This window comes from Hypanus sabinus, chromosome 4, assembly GCF_030144855.1.
Source record: "Hypanus sabinus isolate sHypSab1 chromosome 4, sHypSab1.hap1, whole genome shotgun sequence".
Lineage (NCBI taxonomy): Eukaryota > Metazoa > Chordata > Chondrichthyes > Myliobatiformes > Dasyatidae > Hypanus > Hypanus sabinus.
In genome coordinates, this window is record NC_082709.1 from 145,531,235 (window position 1) to 145,546,824 (window position 15,590).

Consider the following 15,590-nt stretch of genomic DNA (forward strand, 5'->3'; position numbering starts at 1 on the left):
ATATCTTTATGGATCCTTTCTAATGCCCTTACCCCTTGCAAGTAAAATGGAGTAACGTATGTTCCGGAGTATAAGCCCCCCCATTTTCAAGGTTAAAAAAGGGACTTTTTCATGTTACCTTTGTATAAGCCGACCCCTTTTGTACAGGTTTTTGATTTAACCAGAAAAGATCACAAGATCTCACTTAGCTTTGCAGGATCTGGAACCGGGAAATTTTGTGAACCAGTACCGGCTTTAAAAAAAAAAGGCCTACACATTGTAGAGTGTTATAAGCGAATTCTTAATAAATATATCAGGGAGGGAAATTTTGGATTAGGTCTCCAATGGTAAAAAAAATTCTCAGAATTGTAACCCCCATGAAACCATTTAGCACCTATTGTAATTTTGTTAAAACATAACACGGGCTGGCAGAATCAGTACATCTACTCAGTATTGAGTTTGTGACCACCAAACTTTTTAACAAAAGATTAAAACAAATGTGATATGATGCTGTCTTCAAGCTGAAGGTTGTTGATTTTGCTAAAGGAACGAATAATTCTGCAGCTGCTAAGAAGTTTAGTGTAAGCGAGAAGCAAATGAGAGAGTGGAGAAAGGCAGAGGACACGCTGAGGGAAATGCCAAAGACGAAATGTGTAAACCGCAGGAAACCATGCCAATGGCCAGAACTGGAAGAAAAAGTTTTATGGTGGGTGAATCACCAACGATCGTCCGGATACATTGTTGTTGTACCAGAGAAATGATATGAGTTAAAGCATTTAAATGGGCCGAAAAACATGGTGAAGTCAGTGAAAATTTCAAAGCTACGCGAAGTTGGTGCACCCAATTTATGAATAGACGTGATCTTGTTTTGAGACAAAAAACAAAGATTGCTCAGAAAATTCCCGTGGGGTGTTGTTTACGTTCAAGAACACTGCGGGATGGACGAAGCTGATTGCTTGAAGTGTGTTAAAGAGGTGTGGCGTCGACGTCCCGAAGGTTACAGGAAAGAAAAGTCGCTACTTGTCTGGGACACCTTCAAAGCGCACTTGTCAGCTGAGACAAAGGCAGCACTGAAAGCTGAAAATACGGACATTGCAGTCATCCCTGGTGGTTTGATCTCTGTGCTCCAGCCACTTGATGTGAGTTTAAACAAATCATTCAAAGAATTCATGCGATGACAGTGGAACAAAATTGACTTAAGAACAGCCAAAAAATACGACCTGTCTTCCGTGTATTTGTTTTTCCAAAGTTGGCACCCTCTGTATAAGCCGACCCCCTAATTTTAGGAACAAAATTTAGGGCCAAATTCTGAGCTTATACACTGGAATTTATGGTAACTCTTTCAGATTTATGCATTGGTTCTACCTGGAAACCATAAAAATCATCCATCTAGGATTCAGTGCCTTCAGGCATACAAAAATGATTAACTATTTTAATCCAGTAGTGGACAGAGCATGATGTGAGTTCAGCATGGTTCTTCAGATATTTGGTTTGGATTGTCTTTATGTGCTGACTGAATTTTCTGATTATTGACATATAGATGACAAAAAATAAAGTTATTTGGAGTGTTTGCCAAAATTACTAGTTTACATAAAATTTTTTTCTTGTTATTCTTGGAGAAAGTGGAAAATATCATTCCTATACTTGTATCCTAAAAGGGCTGATCTACTAACATACCTTTAAATTTCAGTTTCTTTTTCATAGACAAGCTGTCCTATAAAGTTTATCAATTGCTAACTGACTGTATACCTCAATGACTTTATACCTCATTAAAATTGTCTCCTACATCAAGATCTGTTCTTTAGGTTACCATGCTTGATTTCACTGGAGACTTTTTGCCGCCTTGTCCAGACTATTTCCTGAGGCCTTATTGGCTCAGCTGTAGAGTTCAGACTTCATCCAGCTATTTCATTTCCTGCTGAGAGTTCCAAATTTTGGCCCTTGTTACTTCTCTTATCGGTCTCAGCCACACTTTGGACCTCCAGTTTCATTGTTCATCTCTGCATCTTGACAAAGCTTCTTGATATGTCAATATTGAATTTGGCTCAGCAATAAAGTACTTTTGCATTTCAGTGGATTTTTATTTTTTTAAGTGTCCTTTCTAGCTTTGCTCAAGCCCTGTTTTCTTATGTGACTGAGGGAAAGGGGTGAAAATGAATAAAGACAGATAATGAAAATAGGGGATTAAATTAGTAAAAATATATTTGAGAAAACATTGGACTGACAAGTTATAAGTAGTATACAGTCAAAAACAGTTGCATTAAAAAAGGCTTGTCAAATCAAATAATAGAAATTGTAAGGTGCAGTTTTATGATGCCTTTAGGGGTTTTTCACTGCCACCCACCTTTTTAAGGTTGTGTGATTCTTGGTTTTAAGCTTTAAGAGGTAGTATTCATGGAAATGTTTCTGGTGAAGAGATGGAGAATATCAATTCACATAATATTTCTTGTGGTATTTTAAATCCATAACTGATATTTGTTTTATCTAAACCGTAAGAAAAATTGAAATACGTTTTAATAACTTGCGAGTATTTCATTTTAAGCAACTGTCCAATTGTAAGAAGTAGAGTGAAGCAGTCTAAATTCAGTTTATTAAATATCCAGTGTAGAGTTAAATGCTGAGCAGATAAATTGAAGCGAAATGTAAATTAATGGACAATTTTATGGACATGTTTTTAATTTAATTACTATTCAATGTTTGTTATTGTTATATTTTTGGGAATGTGCAACTGATCAGTTATCTATCCATTTGTTATTTTTGAACATATGTGTTAGTTGACGCAATCAGGTTCTCTTTCTAAAGCCACCATTCTGCTTCGATTTATATTTGCACCATGACTTATCCACCTTTGTGTGATTCTGTCTGTACTCTCCTTCTACTTGTGCATTCTAATTTATGTTATAACTTCCCTATTCTTTGCCCTTGAAGGATTCCATTTGAAATCGCCAAGCCTTTTGTATTGCTTCAGCAATTGCTGAAGGAAAAGTTGTGAATGTGACCGAGACCATGATCTCTTGACTTTCCCTGTTGTCAGTCAGTTAATGTTTCTACAATCCAGCTTCAGTTCAAAGTTCTTCAGGTCTGTGGGAGATCCTTACCATTTATAATTTATTACAGTTCGTTCTGTTCCTGACCTTTTAAGTCATCTCAAGCCTCCCATGGATTTTTCCATTTTTGTTTTGGTCCCTTATTTTCGGAATGAATGGTGCCAGATTTACACTGTTTGGCTAGTTGATCTGTAACTTCCCACTAATGTGTTAGACTACCATGAACTTAATTTGAAATATTGAGTAAATCAATATTTTATATAATGTTTTAACTGTCTTAGTATTGATGCTCTCAATTCTGCAGCCCTGTATCTGATTCCCTTGCAGACACCTCTTTCCCACAAGTACTTTGTTTTGGGATATGGGTATCTCTGACATAGCTGACATTTAATACTTCTCCTTAATTTCCCGTGAACTGAGTAACTTACTAAACCATTTCCAGAGGCATTTAAAAGTCAACCATCTACAATCTGGAGTTGTATTTAAGATTGCATTCCTTCAGGACTTTGATCAATCAGATGAGCTAATGTAATAAAACAGAGACTATAATTACTTGTGACTTTTTAAAAAAAAATCCGATTATTCTGAATTCATTCAGCTAGCTGGTCTTTAGAACGGTAGCCCTCCATTTGCCACATATTTGCTGACTTTAGGTTATACAGGAATGTGAGCTTTCTCACATTTCCTCTGCCTTGGAAATTGTCTTCCCTGTGTTATTTGTCACTGCAGGCAGATTTTATTTATTGTTGGTCATGTTGTTCTATTTTATCATTAGTTCTTTGGATGGGTCCTTATCTGGAATATCTTGTCTGTTTCCTACAGTTTTTGCCCAACCTGCTGAAACTGGTTTCTGCATTGTATTTTTATTTAATAATTTTCATTTTTATCGCCTTTCAGCATTATCTGCATACCAGAGGTACTACAGTTTACAGCCTGACTACTGGAAGGTTTGTATCATTTGATGGATATTTAATGGAATATTAATTAGATTGAACTTAATAGATTATATTTGCTGTTTTTATTTTAACATATCAATCCCTCTGCTAAAAATATGGACACTATAAAATGAGAAGAGTCATTGTCATCATGTTGAAATACTAGCAGTTTTATTTTGTTTGCATGGATTTGCTTGTGTGCATAGTGACTGCATTTGTATTGTAAACAATTGAAAATAATTGTCTAGTATGAATCTTGTGTTCTGAATTGCCAGCTAGCCTCTTGCTGTTATACTCATATCAGTTCACCCAAACTCTGCTTCTCCCCTTTCTGTCTTACACTGAAAACAGCTGAACAATTGTCTGATTTATGCTTGACAGCCATCCTGTCATTCAATATTTTTGAGCATAATGAACTTAAAGCCTTAATGATTACTTGTCACTACTAGTAAGTGTAATTGTGATCTTGTGAAGAGTAATTTCCAAATTACCAAAAGGCAAAAGAGCAGAAGTAGCCTCTTTGGCCCATTGGGTATGCTCTGTCATTTCATCATGGCTGATTTATTATCCCTCTCAAACTTATTCTCCTGTCTTCTCCTTATAACCTTTGTTGCCCTGACTAATAGAAACATAGAAAATAGGTGCAGAGAACCCTGTACCTGCTTTCTCTCCATACCCCCTGATCCCTTTAGCCACAAGGGCCATATCTAACTTCCTTTTAAATATAGCCAATGAACCGGCCTCAACTGTTTCCTGTGGCAGAGAATTCCACAGATTCACCACTCTCTGTGTGAAGAAGTTTTTCCTCATCTCGGTTCTAAAAGGCATCCCTTTATCCTTAAACTGTGACCCCTCATTGTGGACTTCCCCAACATCGGAAACAATCTTCCTGCATCTAGCCTGTCCAATCCCTTTAGAATTTTATATGTTTCAATAAGATCCCCCCTCAATCTTCTAAATTCCAGTGAGTATAAGCCTAGTCGATCCAGTCTTTCTTCATATGAAAGTCCTGCCATCCCAGGAATCAATCTGGTGAACCTTCTTTGTACTCCCTCTATGGCAAGAATGTCTTTCCTCAGATTAGAGGACCAAAACTGCACAGAATACTCTAGGTGCTGTCTCACCATGGCCTTGTACAACTGCAGTAGAAACTCCCTGCTCCTGTACTCAAATCCTTTTGCTATGAATGCCAACATACCATTTGCCTTTTTTACCGCCTGCTGTACCTGCATGCCCACCTTCAATGACTGGTGTACAATGACACCCAGGTCTCATTGCACCTTCCCTTTTCCTAATTGGTCACCGTTCAGATAATAATTTGTTTTCCTGTTTTTGCAACCAAAGTGGATAACCTCACATTTATCTACATTAAATTGCATCTGCTATGAATTTGCCCACTCACCTAACCTATCGAGGTCACCCTGCATCCTCTTCGCATCCTCCTCACAGCTAACACCACCGCCCAGCTTTGTGTCATCCGTAAACTTGGATATGCTGCATTTAATTCCCTCATCTAAATCATTAATATATATTGTAAACAACTGGGGTCCCAGCACTGAGCCTTGCGGTACCCCACTAGTCACTGCCTGCCATTCTGAAAAGGTCCTGTTTACTCCCACTCTTTACTTCCTGTCTGTCAACCAATTCTCTATCCACATTAATACCATACCCCCTATACCGTGTGCTTTAAGTTTGCACACTAATCTCCCGTGTGGGACCTTGTCAAAAGCCTTTTGAAAATCTAAATATACCACATCCACTGGCTCTCCCCTATCCACTCTACTAGTTACATCTTCAAAAAATTCTATAAGATTCGTCATACATGATTTTCCTTTCACAAATCCATGTTAACTTTGATGATTTCACCTCTTTCCAAATGTGCTGTTATCACATCTTTGATAACCGACTCTAGCATTTTCCCCACCACCGATGTCAGACTCACTGGTCTATAATTTTCTGGTTTCTCTGTCCCTCCTTTTTTTAAAAAGTGGGGTTACATAAGCCACCCTCCAATCCACAGGAACTAATCCAGAATCTAAGGAGTTTTGAATAATTATCACTAATGCATCCACTATTTCTTGGGCTACTTCCTTAAGCACTCTGGGATGCAGACCATCTGGCCCTGGGGATTTATCTGCCTTTAATCCCTTCAATTTACCTAACACCACTTCCCTACTAACATGTTTTTCCCTCAGTTCCTTCATCTCACTAGACCCTCAGTCCCCTACTATTTCTGGAAGATTATTTATGTCCTCCTTAGTGAAGACAGAACCAAAGTAGTTATTCAACTGGTCTGCCATGTCCTTGTTCCCTATGATCAATTCACCTGTTTCTGACTGTAAGGGACCTACATTTTTTTCTTTTCAAAACCAATCTTTTTCTTTTCACATATCTATAAAAGCTTTTACAGTCAGTTTTTATGTTCCCTGCCAGCTTTCTCTCATAATCTTTTTTCCCTTTCCTAATTAAGCCCTTTGTCCTCCTCTGCTGGTCTCTGAATTTCTCCCAGTCCTCAGGTGTGCCACTTTTTTTTTTGCTAATTTATGTTTCTTCTTTGGACTTGATACTATCCCTAATTTCCCTTGTCAACCATGGCTGCACTACCTTCCCTGGTTTATTCTTTTGCCAAACTGGGATGAACAATTGTTGTAGTTCATCCATGCGATCTTTAAATGCTTGCCATTGCATGTCCACCGTCAACCCTCTTAAGTATCATTTGCCAGTCTATCTTCGCTAATTCACGTCTCATACCTTCAAAGTTACCCTTCTTTAAGTTCAGAACCTTTGTTTCTGAATTAACTATGTCACTCTCCATCTTAATGAAGAATTCCACCATATTATGGTCACTCTTACCCAAGGGGCCTTGCACGACAAGGTTGCTAACTAACCCTTCCTCATTGGTCAATACCCAATCTAGAATGGCCTGCTCTCTAGTTGGTTCCTCGACATGTTCGTTCCGAAAACCATCCCGTATACATTCCAAGAAATCCTCTTCCTCAGCACCCTTGCCAATTTGGTTCACCCAATCTATATGTAGATTGAAGTCACCCATTATAACTACTGTTCCTTTATTGCACGCATTTCTAATTTCCTGTTTAATGCCATCCCCAACCTCGCTACTACTGTTAGGTGGTCTGTACACAACTCCCACCAGCATTTTCTGCCCCTTAGTGTTATGCAGCTGTACCCATATTGATTCCACATCCTCCAGGCTAATGTCCTTCCTTTCTATTGCGTTAATCTCCTCTCTAACCAGCAATGCTACCCCACCTCCTTTTCTTTCCTGTCTATCCCTTGTGAATATTGAATATCCCTGGATGTTGAGCTCCCATTCTTGGTCACCCTGGAGCCATGTCTCTGTGATCCCAACTATATCATATTCATTAATAACTATCTGCACATTCAATTCATCCACCTTGTTACGAATGCTCCTAGCATTGACACACAAAGCCTTCAGGCTTGTTTTACAACACTCTTAGCCCATATAATTATATTGAAAAGTGGCCCTTTTTGCTTTTTGCCCTGGATTTGCCTGCCTGCCACCTTTACTTTTCACCTTACTACTTTTTGCTTCTACCCTCATTTTACACCCCTCTGTCTCTCTGCACTTGTTCCCATCCCGCTGCCACATTAGTTTAAATCCTCCTGAACAGCAGTAGCAAACACTCCCCCTAGGACATTGGTTCCAGTCCAGCCCAGGTGCAGACCGTTCTGTTTATACTGGTTCCAATGCCCCAGAAATTTGAATCCCTCCCCCTTGTACCATTTTACAAGCCACGTATTCATCTGAAATATCCTCCTATTTCTACTCTGACTAGCATGTGGCACTGGTAGTAATCCAGAGATTATTACCTTTGTGGTCCTACTTTTTATCTCCTAACTCCCTAAATTCACCTTGTAGGACCTCATCCCGTTTTTTACCTATATCGTTGGTACCTACGTGCACCACGACCACTGGCTGTTCACCCTCCCATTTCCAGAATGTCCTGCAGCCGCTCAGAGACATCCTTGACCCTTGCGCCAGGGAGGCAACATACCAAACTGGAGTCTCGTTTGCAGCAGCAGAAATGCTTATCTATTCCCCTTACAATCGAATCCCCTATCACTACAGCTCTCCAACTCCTTTTCCTTCCCTCCTGTGCCGCAGAGCCACCCATGGTGCCATGAACTTGGCTGCTGCTGCCTTCCCCTGATGAGATATCTCCCCCAACAGTATATCTGTTGAGGAGGGAGATGAGCTCAGGAGACTCCTGCACTACCTGCCTACTGCTACGCTGTCTACTGGCCACCCCTTCCCTTTCTGCCAGTGTAGCCAACTGTGGTGTGGCCAACTCACTGAACGTGCTATTCCCAGCTTTCTCAGCATCGCGGATGCACCAGTATGAATCCAATCGCAGCTCCAGTCGCTCAATGCAGTCTGCCAGAAGCTGCAGCTGGACACACTCCCTGCACACATAGTCGTCAGGGACACTGGAAGTATCCCTGATTTCCCACATGCTGCAGGATGAACAAACCACGGGGCCGATCTCAGCTGCCATGACCTACCCAATACTTGCCTCAACTTTTCAAACTTTCTCCTTTTAAAAGAACTTACCGGGACTTACCTCACTTGGAGTGAAGCTCATCCAAGCCTCTCGAGACAAAGCTTTCCTACTCTGTCTCCCACTACTCCGTCGCCCGCTCCATCTAACTGTTGTCTTTAAATACTCCCGCTGCCTCACGGTCCAACTTTCATGCGCTTGCACAGTCGTGCCCCAGTTAAACTGCCAAAGAAAATCTAGAACCTATCAATCTTTGCTTGAATATATCCAATGAGTTGGTCTCCACAGCAGCCCGCATCAATTAATTCCACAAATTCACCACCCTGTTTAAAGAAGTTCTTCTTCATCTCTGTTCGAAATGGACTTCCCTCCATTCTGAGGTAGTACTGTTTGGTCCTGGACTTACCTAATTTAGGAAATATTGTACTCTATCTCGCCCATTCAGTATTGGATAGGTGTCATTGATGTTCCCCCCTCGTGCTTCTAAACTCCAGTGAATACAGTTGACCCGGGTTCAATTCCCACTGCTGCCTGTAAGGAGTTTGTATGTTCTCCCCGTGACTGCGCAGGTTTCTTCTGGGTGCTCTGGTTTCCTCCCACAGTCTAAATACATACTGGTTGATAGGTGAATTGGTCATTGTAAATTTTCCCATGATTAGGCTCGGGTTAAATCGGGGGATTGCTAGGTGGCATGACTTGCAGAGCTGTAAGGGCCTATTCCATGCTGTATCCCAATAAATAAATAAACCCAGCCATTCCTGGGATCATTCTCATGGATCTCTTCTGCAGCCTCTCCAATGCCAACATATCTTAGATAAGGTGCCCAGAACTGCTTACAGTACTCTCCAGTGCAGCTTGACCAATGCTTTATAAAGCCTCAGCATTACATACTGGCTTTTATATTCTAGTCCTCTGGAAATGAATGCTAACGTTGCACTTGCCTTCATTACCACTGACTGAAACTGCAAGTTAGCCTTCAGGGAATACTGCACAAAGACTCTTTGCACCTTTGATGTTTGAATTTGCACCCATTTAGAAAATGATCTATGCCTTCTGTCAGAGTGCATGACATATACTTCCCTACACCATATTTCATCTGCCACTTCATTGCCCATTCTCCTAATCTGTCTTGAGTCCTTCTGCAACTTCTCTGTTTCCTAAACACTACATTCCCTGCCACCTGTTTTCAAACTTGACTACAAAACCATCAATTCCGTTATAAAAATCACTGACATACCGTGTGACACTGAAAGAAGACCACCCTGGAACATCACTAGTCTCCAGCAGCCAACTAGAAAAGGCTTCCTTTATTCCTGCCAATCAGCAAAGCTTTTATCTATGCTAGTACAGACAGGTCCATAATCCCTTATCCGAAATTCTGAGATCCAAAAAGCTCGGAAAACCGAGGTTTTTTTTTTGCCAACAACTGACGTCACTCAGGTGTGACGTGGCTGCACTAGCAGAGGCCGCCAGACGTCACTGTGGCTCAGCGCGTGTACTGATTACACGTGTATTTGCTGTTCGCTGATATTTTGTCTTCACTGTAGACTTTGTATTTAATTTCATTGTGAAAATATCAAAAAGAGCTGCAGATACCCCTATGGGTAACAATGAGGAAAAAGAGAAGGAAGCATCTGTCATTATCAATAACGCAGAAAGTGGAGTTATTGCAGAAACTTGATTGTTGTGTGTCTGTGCGGCGTCTTACTGAAGAATATGGTGTCGGATCTACCACTGTATATGTTTTAAAGAAACAAAAAGACAAGTTACTGAAGTTTTATAGTGACAGTGACGTTTTACATTTATTCCAATCAGTCACTGACCATGTGTTTAATTTGGTTCATTTGAAGCTGTATATTTTTGTTTTATTGGAAGTTTTTGTTGGAAATAATTTTCTTCTTGTCATTATTCCCTAAACAATACAGTATACCAGCTATTTAAATGGTATTTAAATTGTATTAGATATTACAAGTAATCTCGAGATGATTTAAAGTATATGGGAGGATGTGTGTAGGTCTGGAGCTCCGCAGGGTCCTAGAGTCCACCCGCACTGAGACAGCTTAAATAAGGGACTTGATCATACGTGCTTTTTGGTATCCGCGGGGGGGGGGGGGGGGTCCCAGAACCAATAAGGAGAGACTCTGAAATCTGAAAAGTTTGAATTCTGAAATGCAACTGGCCCCAAGAATTTTGGATAAGGGATTGTAGACCTGTATTTTTCATGTAATACCATGAGATCTATTCTTATTTAGCAGCTTTATTTGATGTACCTTGTCAAAGTCCTTTTGAATATCAAAGTAAACAACATCCTTTGACTCCCCTTTGTCTATCCTGCCTGTTATTTCTTCAAAGAATTTAGATTTGTCAGGCAAGATTTCCCCTGAAGGAAACTATGATGAATTTGGCCTATTTTGTTATGTGCCTCCAAGTAGCCTGAAACTTCATCCCTAACAATAGACTCCAATATCTTCCTAGCCATTGAGGTTAGTCTGACTGCCCTATAATTTTTCTTTTGCCTTCCTCCCATCTTGAAGGGTAGAGTGACTTTGCAATTTTCCAGTCCTCTGGAACCATTCCAGAATCTAGTGGTTCTTGAAAGATCACTATCAATAATCCTACAGTCTCTTCATCTTCCTCTTTCAGAACCCTGTAGTGTAGTTCATTAGGTCCAGATGACTTTTCAGTTTTCCAAGCACCGCCTTATCTCTTTATTAATATCTCACTTCTTCCCCAGCACTCTCAAAGTTTTGGCATACTGTTGTCTTCCACAGTGAAGATTGATGCAAAATACTTAGGTACATCCTCCATTTCTTGTCTCCTATTGCTACCTGTCCAGTGTTATTTTCCAATGGTTTAATCTCCACTTGTGCCTCTATTTTACTCTTTATATATGATCTGCAAAAACCTTTGGTATCATCTTTTATATTATTGGCTAGCTTGCCTTCCTACTTCATATTTATCTCTTTTTTTTGTTACCCTCTGTTGGTTTTGAAAAGCCTCCCGATCCTCTAACTCCCCACTAATTTTTGCTGTATTTTATGCACTCTTTTGCTTTTCTGCTGGCTCTGAACTCTTGTCTGCTGTGGTTGCATCATCCTCCCTTTAGAATACTTAACTGTCAGGGGGATGGGTTATGGCAGTGGTTATTATATCTGATCATCAGCTTTAATTCAGTGGAGAATTTTACTCTGTTTCAACAGTTTGTTACTCTGTGATACTGCACAAGTTCTAACAGATGCAATATCCTTGCAATATTTTGTGAATTTGTACAGCACAGAAGCAACCCTTTAATGCATCCTGTCTCTGCTGACTGTGACACCCATCTCTGTGAACCCTATTTGCCTGCATTAGGTCTCTATTCCTCTAGTTTCTATTCTTAATTTTTTTTAACTTCTGCATTTCTACTTGTCACCCCATTAAAGCCAGTTGCATCTTGTGTGTTTCAGCTTTGCTTTGGAATTCTCTCCCAAAACCTCATTAGCTTGTTTCCCATTTTTTTTTTGTAAGGTTTCTTTAAAACTTGTGTTTCTGACAAATATTTTAGGCCTCTCAGCTTATTTTTTTCCTGATAATTTGTAGTTGTGTGAAACAGTGGAGTGATTTTTGAAAGCAATGTTTATAATTTCAAATTGTGATGTCTGTAATCTTTATAACCTTTCAAAACATTGCTTATATAATTAGCAATTGTCAATGTTTTCAAGCTATTGTGCAAATAAAATATTGTACTTTTGCACAGAATGTACTACCATATGGATGAATGCAATGCATAATCAAGTTAACATGTTCTCACTCGTACTGGTCTGTTGTAATAAATAGTAAGATAGTTATTTGAGTTCAATACAGTGTTAATATTTAAAAATTTGCTTCTCCCATAGAATGCTGCCTTTTTATATGGCCTTGGTATTGTCTACTTCCGTTATAATGCATTTCAGTGGTGAGTAAAATGATTATGCAGTTCCTTAGTTGGAAATTAATGTGTATAGTGGGATGTATGAAATTAATTTACTCTATTTGTGGCAATGTTTTGATTAATTTTGGCTCTTCTTTGCTTAGGGATGGCAGAATAATTTGCCTGGTGGACTTACTGCAAAATATTTTTCTTCTATTTACTGAGTTGATAAATGTTGGATTTTTTTTGTTTTTACAAGTTTTCTTGTCTAATTTTGGCTTACTGGATAAGGGATTATATCCATCAGCCTGTTAAAATAGGAAGAGATGCTTACTGCAATCTTTCCCTTTTTTTCTTACAATTTTCCCTTTCAACCTCTGAATTTTGAACATGCTAAGAGCCCTACACTTGTCCCTTGTCATCCAGTCACTCCGATACTCCATTTCCTTGTAATTCTGAAGTAAATGCTGCACGTTGCATGGTGTCTAGTTTAAAATAGCAGGGAATAGCTAAAACTAAAAATCATATTTGTAGATTCAAAAGAATAATGTATATCGGGGAATTCATTTTCAATGCAGAAGGAAAAATGCTTAAAATAGGATTTGCATTAACTTATAACTTTTCCTTTTAATAGTAACTTTTCCTTTTAACTGACAGAATCTCAAAATAGCACAACTCGTTCTTTAATGTCGTGAAAGATTTGATATAGTTATTAACATTTTTCCAATGGCTAAATTTTTAAAATAGAATTAATAAAATATTTTATTCTTCTAAAATTTTACCATTCTTGGCTGCAGAGAAAATTTGCACCCCAAATCTTATCTATCTATCTAAGCAATATCGGTGATTAAAGAAATTTGTAAATGGTTATGAGATCTAGGCCAGGAAATTCTGTTGTATGACACATTCCTTCAGTGCTATGTAAATGAAAATTTGTTCCTTCCAGAATGGAATGCAGTTGCAATGTCTCCAGTTGCAAATTGAACTAGTGCTAATAATGTAATTTCCTTGTCAGTGATGGGTAGAGTAATTTCCCATGTAATGCTCCTTCATTGCATTGCTTGATAAATAAGATTACGTTCCTGCAACAACCAGATTTTAACAACACTTACTCAATTTAAGTGATCTCTTCAACCAGCTCCCAGCACAGTTCTGTCAGTTTAACTCTGGGAGATCTTTTCAGTATTACTTGATGATTTACATCAGCAGTACGGGAGTGGCGCAGGGACCTGTAAGGTGATAAGCCTCAGTTGATTTCCTTTCTCTCAGCAATCTCTTGACTTCTTTTCTCACCACCACCACCACCACCAAGTCTGTTTGGACATTCAGCCATAGATTGCAACCAAATATGCCTTCAGGATTTTTTTTGCAATTTGGATGCTGTGTCATTGTGGAGAATGCAGTGTGTGTCAAGGGCTTTGAATATTGTCTGACAATTTTGAGCTACTTACTGACCTGCTGATTTGTTGGTGAATTGTGCATTGGGTATTCTTTGGTTAGTTATTCTTGTGACCATGGTGTTTGAGTATTTATATTATAAAACTACAAAATCTTTATTTAATTTCTTGAGCCAATCAAAAATGAGCCTAGTTCATTTGAAAGGTTAAGTTTGATATAACTGTGCTGTACTTGTTTAGTGTGTAAGAACACTCAAATAACTATGAATCTGTACAGAATCTCCATTTTAATGTATTGGAGAGAGAATTAATTAAGATTTGCTAAACTGTAGTTATTTCACTGGTATTCTTGTTTCTGAGATAGGTGGTTGGTAAACTATTTTACTGCTATTTCAATTTTGCATTAGTTTCATGTGAGTAAAATGTAGCTCTGTTGTAAATTGGGTAGGTGCTTTAGTTTTGGGTATTCTGCAGTTAGGTATTTACAGTTTGGGATACAATTTATAATCTAAGAACTGTTTGTTCTTTCTGACAACCATTCTATTGAAGCTTGTGGTAACAGCGATAACTTTGCATAGCGTTGAGTTTTCGAGAACTGCCAAGGTTGTGGCTTGCTGTTTTTGACAGATAGTGTTCTTTAGAATAAATTCTGACACCCACCCAGTGGAGTGCCTTATTTCTTCTTAGTGGTAGAAAACTTTGTAGAGCCGTTTTGACCACAAGAGGGGTGACGGGCGCAGACCAAACAAAGTGTATAAAACATTGGCTTTCATTTTAACAGAAGAGCAGTTTAGATTCATGCATTAATCACCATGTTTTTTCAAAAATCATTTTTCTATGTGTTGTATGCAGAACAATAAATGACTTTACAGGCAGGTATTACAACCCTATTTAATTTGTGTTGTTGAATGCCTTGTTAAGATAATTTATTAATTTCAGTCAGTTTGATTTGTTACCATAGCATTAACTATTGATATTTAAAATTCATTTCAAAGAAACCAAATAAATGTACTACTTTTTGCACCAAAGTATGTCATTTGCTTCAGACGAATCATTTTATGGGGTGTATTTTATGCATTTCCTATTTTCAAGCTGTTGTCTTGAACAGGAAAGTCATTTGTAAAAGTATTTTGCATTAATGGTGACAGATAATTGTGGTATTTGGGCAAAGTGAGTACCAATGTTGTATTGTAAAAGCAGTAGCTTCAAAAGCGTGCGAAACTTTGTGGTTCTCCATTGACTTTACCTATGAGCTTCGTTGAGTTCACTGGAAGATGACTGGATCTGTAATTCATTGTTTAAATTAATCTGTTCTACTATATATGCTGTGGTGGATAAGGAAAACATCGCTGGAATACTCATGATGCCTTAGTAGGCAACAGTTTGTTTTCTGGCACTGTGCTGGCCTATAAGGGACTGATACGAGAAGAAACCCATCTTTCATTTATTTAAATAAAATTTATATGTTTTGTAGTCCACAAGGCTGCAGATTGAGATTTGGAAATGGAGTTAATCTGAACAATTCGGGTGTTATGAACACAGTATGGTAATTTGCATTCTTCTATGCTATAAGTTGCTATGATTCTATAACTGTTGAGAAGAGAATGTGGAACTCGAGCATTAGGACAGTAGGAATGAGAGCTGTTACTGTATTACATTCATTACAAGTACCTATGAATTTGAAGGTGTAAAAAAGACTCGGCTGTTTTGTGTGAAGTAAGCTTTGATCGTTGATGTAAGTGTAATATCTAGAAAATATGAATGCTGATATTGTGTATCTAAAGTTTTCAAGACCATTCATC

At 38.6% G+C, this 15,590-nt stretch overlaps 1 protein-coding gene across 4 annotated transcripts in view; it reads left to right on the forward strand.

Annotated features, from left to right (window-relative positions):
• The window catches only part of kdm6a (lysine (K)-specific demethylase 6A), a 218,775-nt gene that overhangs the window by 36,451 nt on the left and 166,734 nt on the right, over positions 1-15,590 (forward strand). For all 4 annotated transcript variants that reach the window (XM_059968281.1, XM_059968283.1, XM_059968282.1 and 1 more), the window contains exons 4-5: positions 3,924-3,973; positions 12,378-12,436. In XM_059968281.1, the coding sequence (XP_059824264.1) occupies positions 3,924-3,973; positions 12,378-12,436 (109 nt within the window). The remainder of the gene's footprint in view (positions 1-3,923; positions 3,974-12,377; positions 12,437-15,590) is intronic.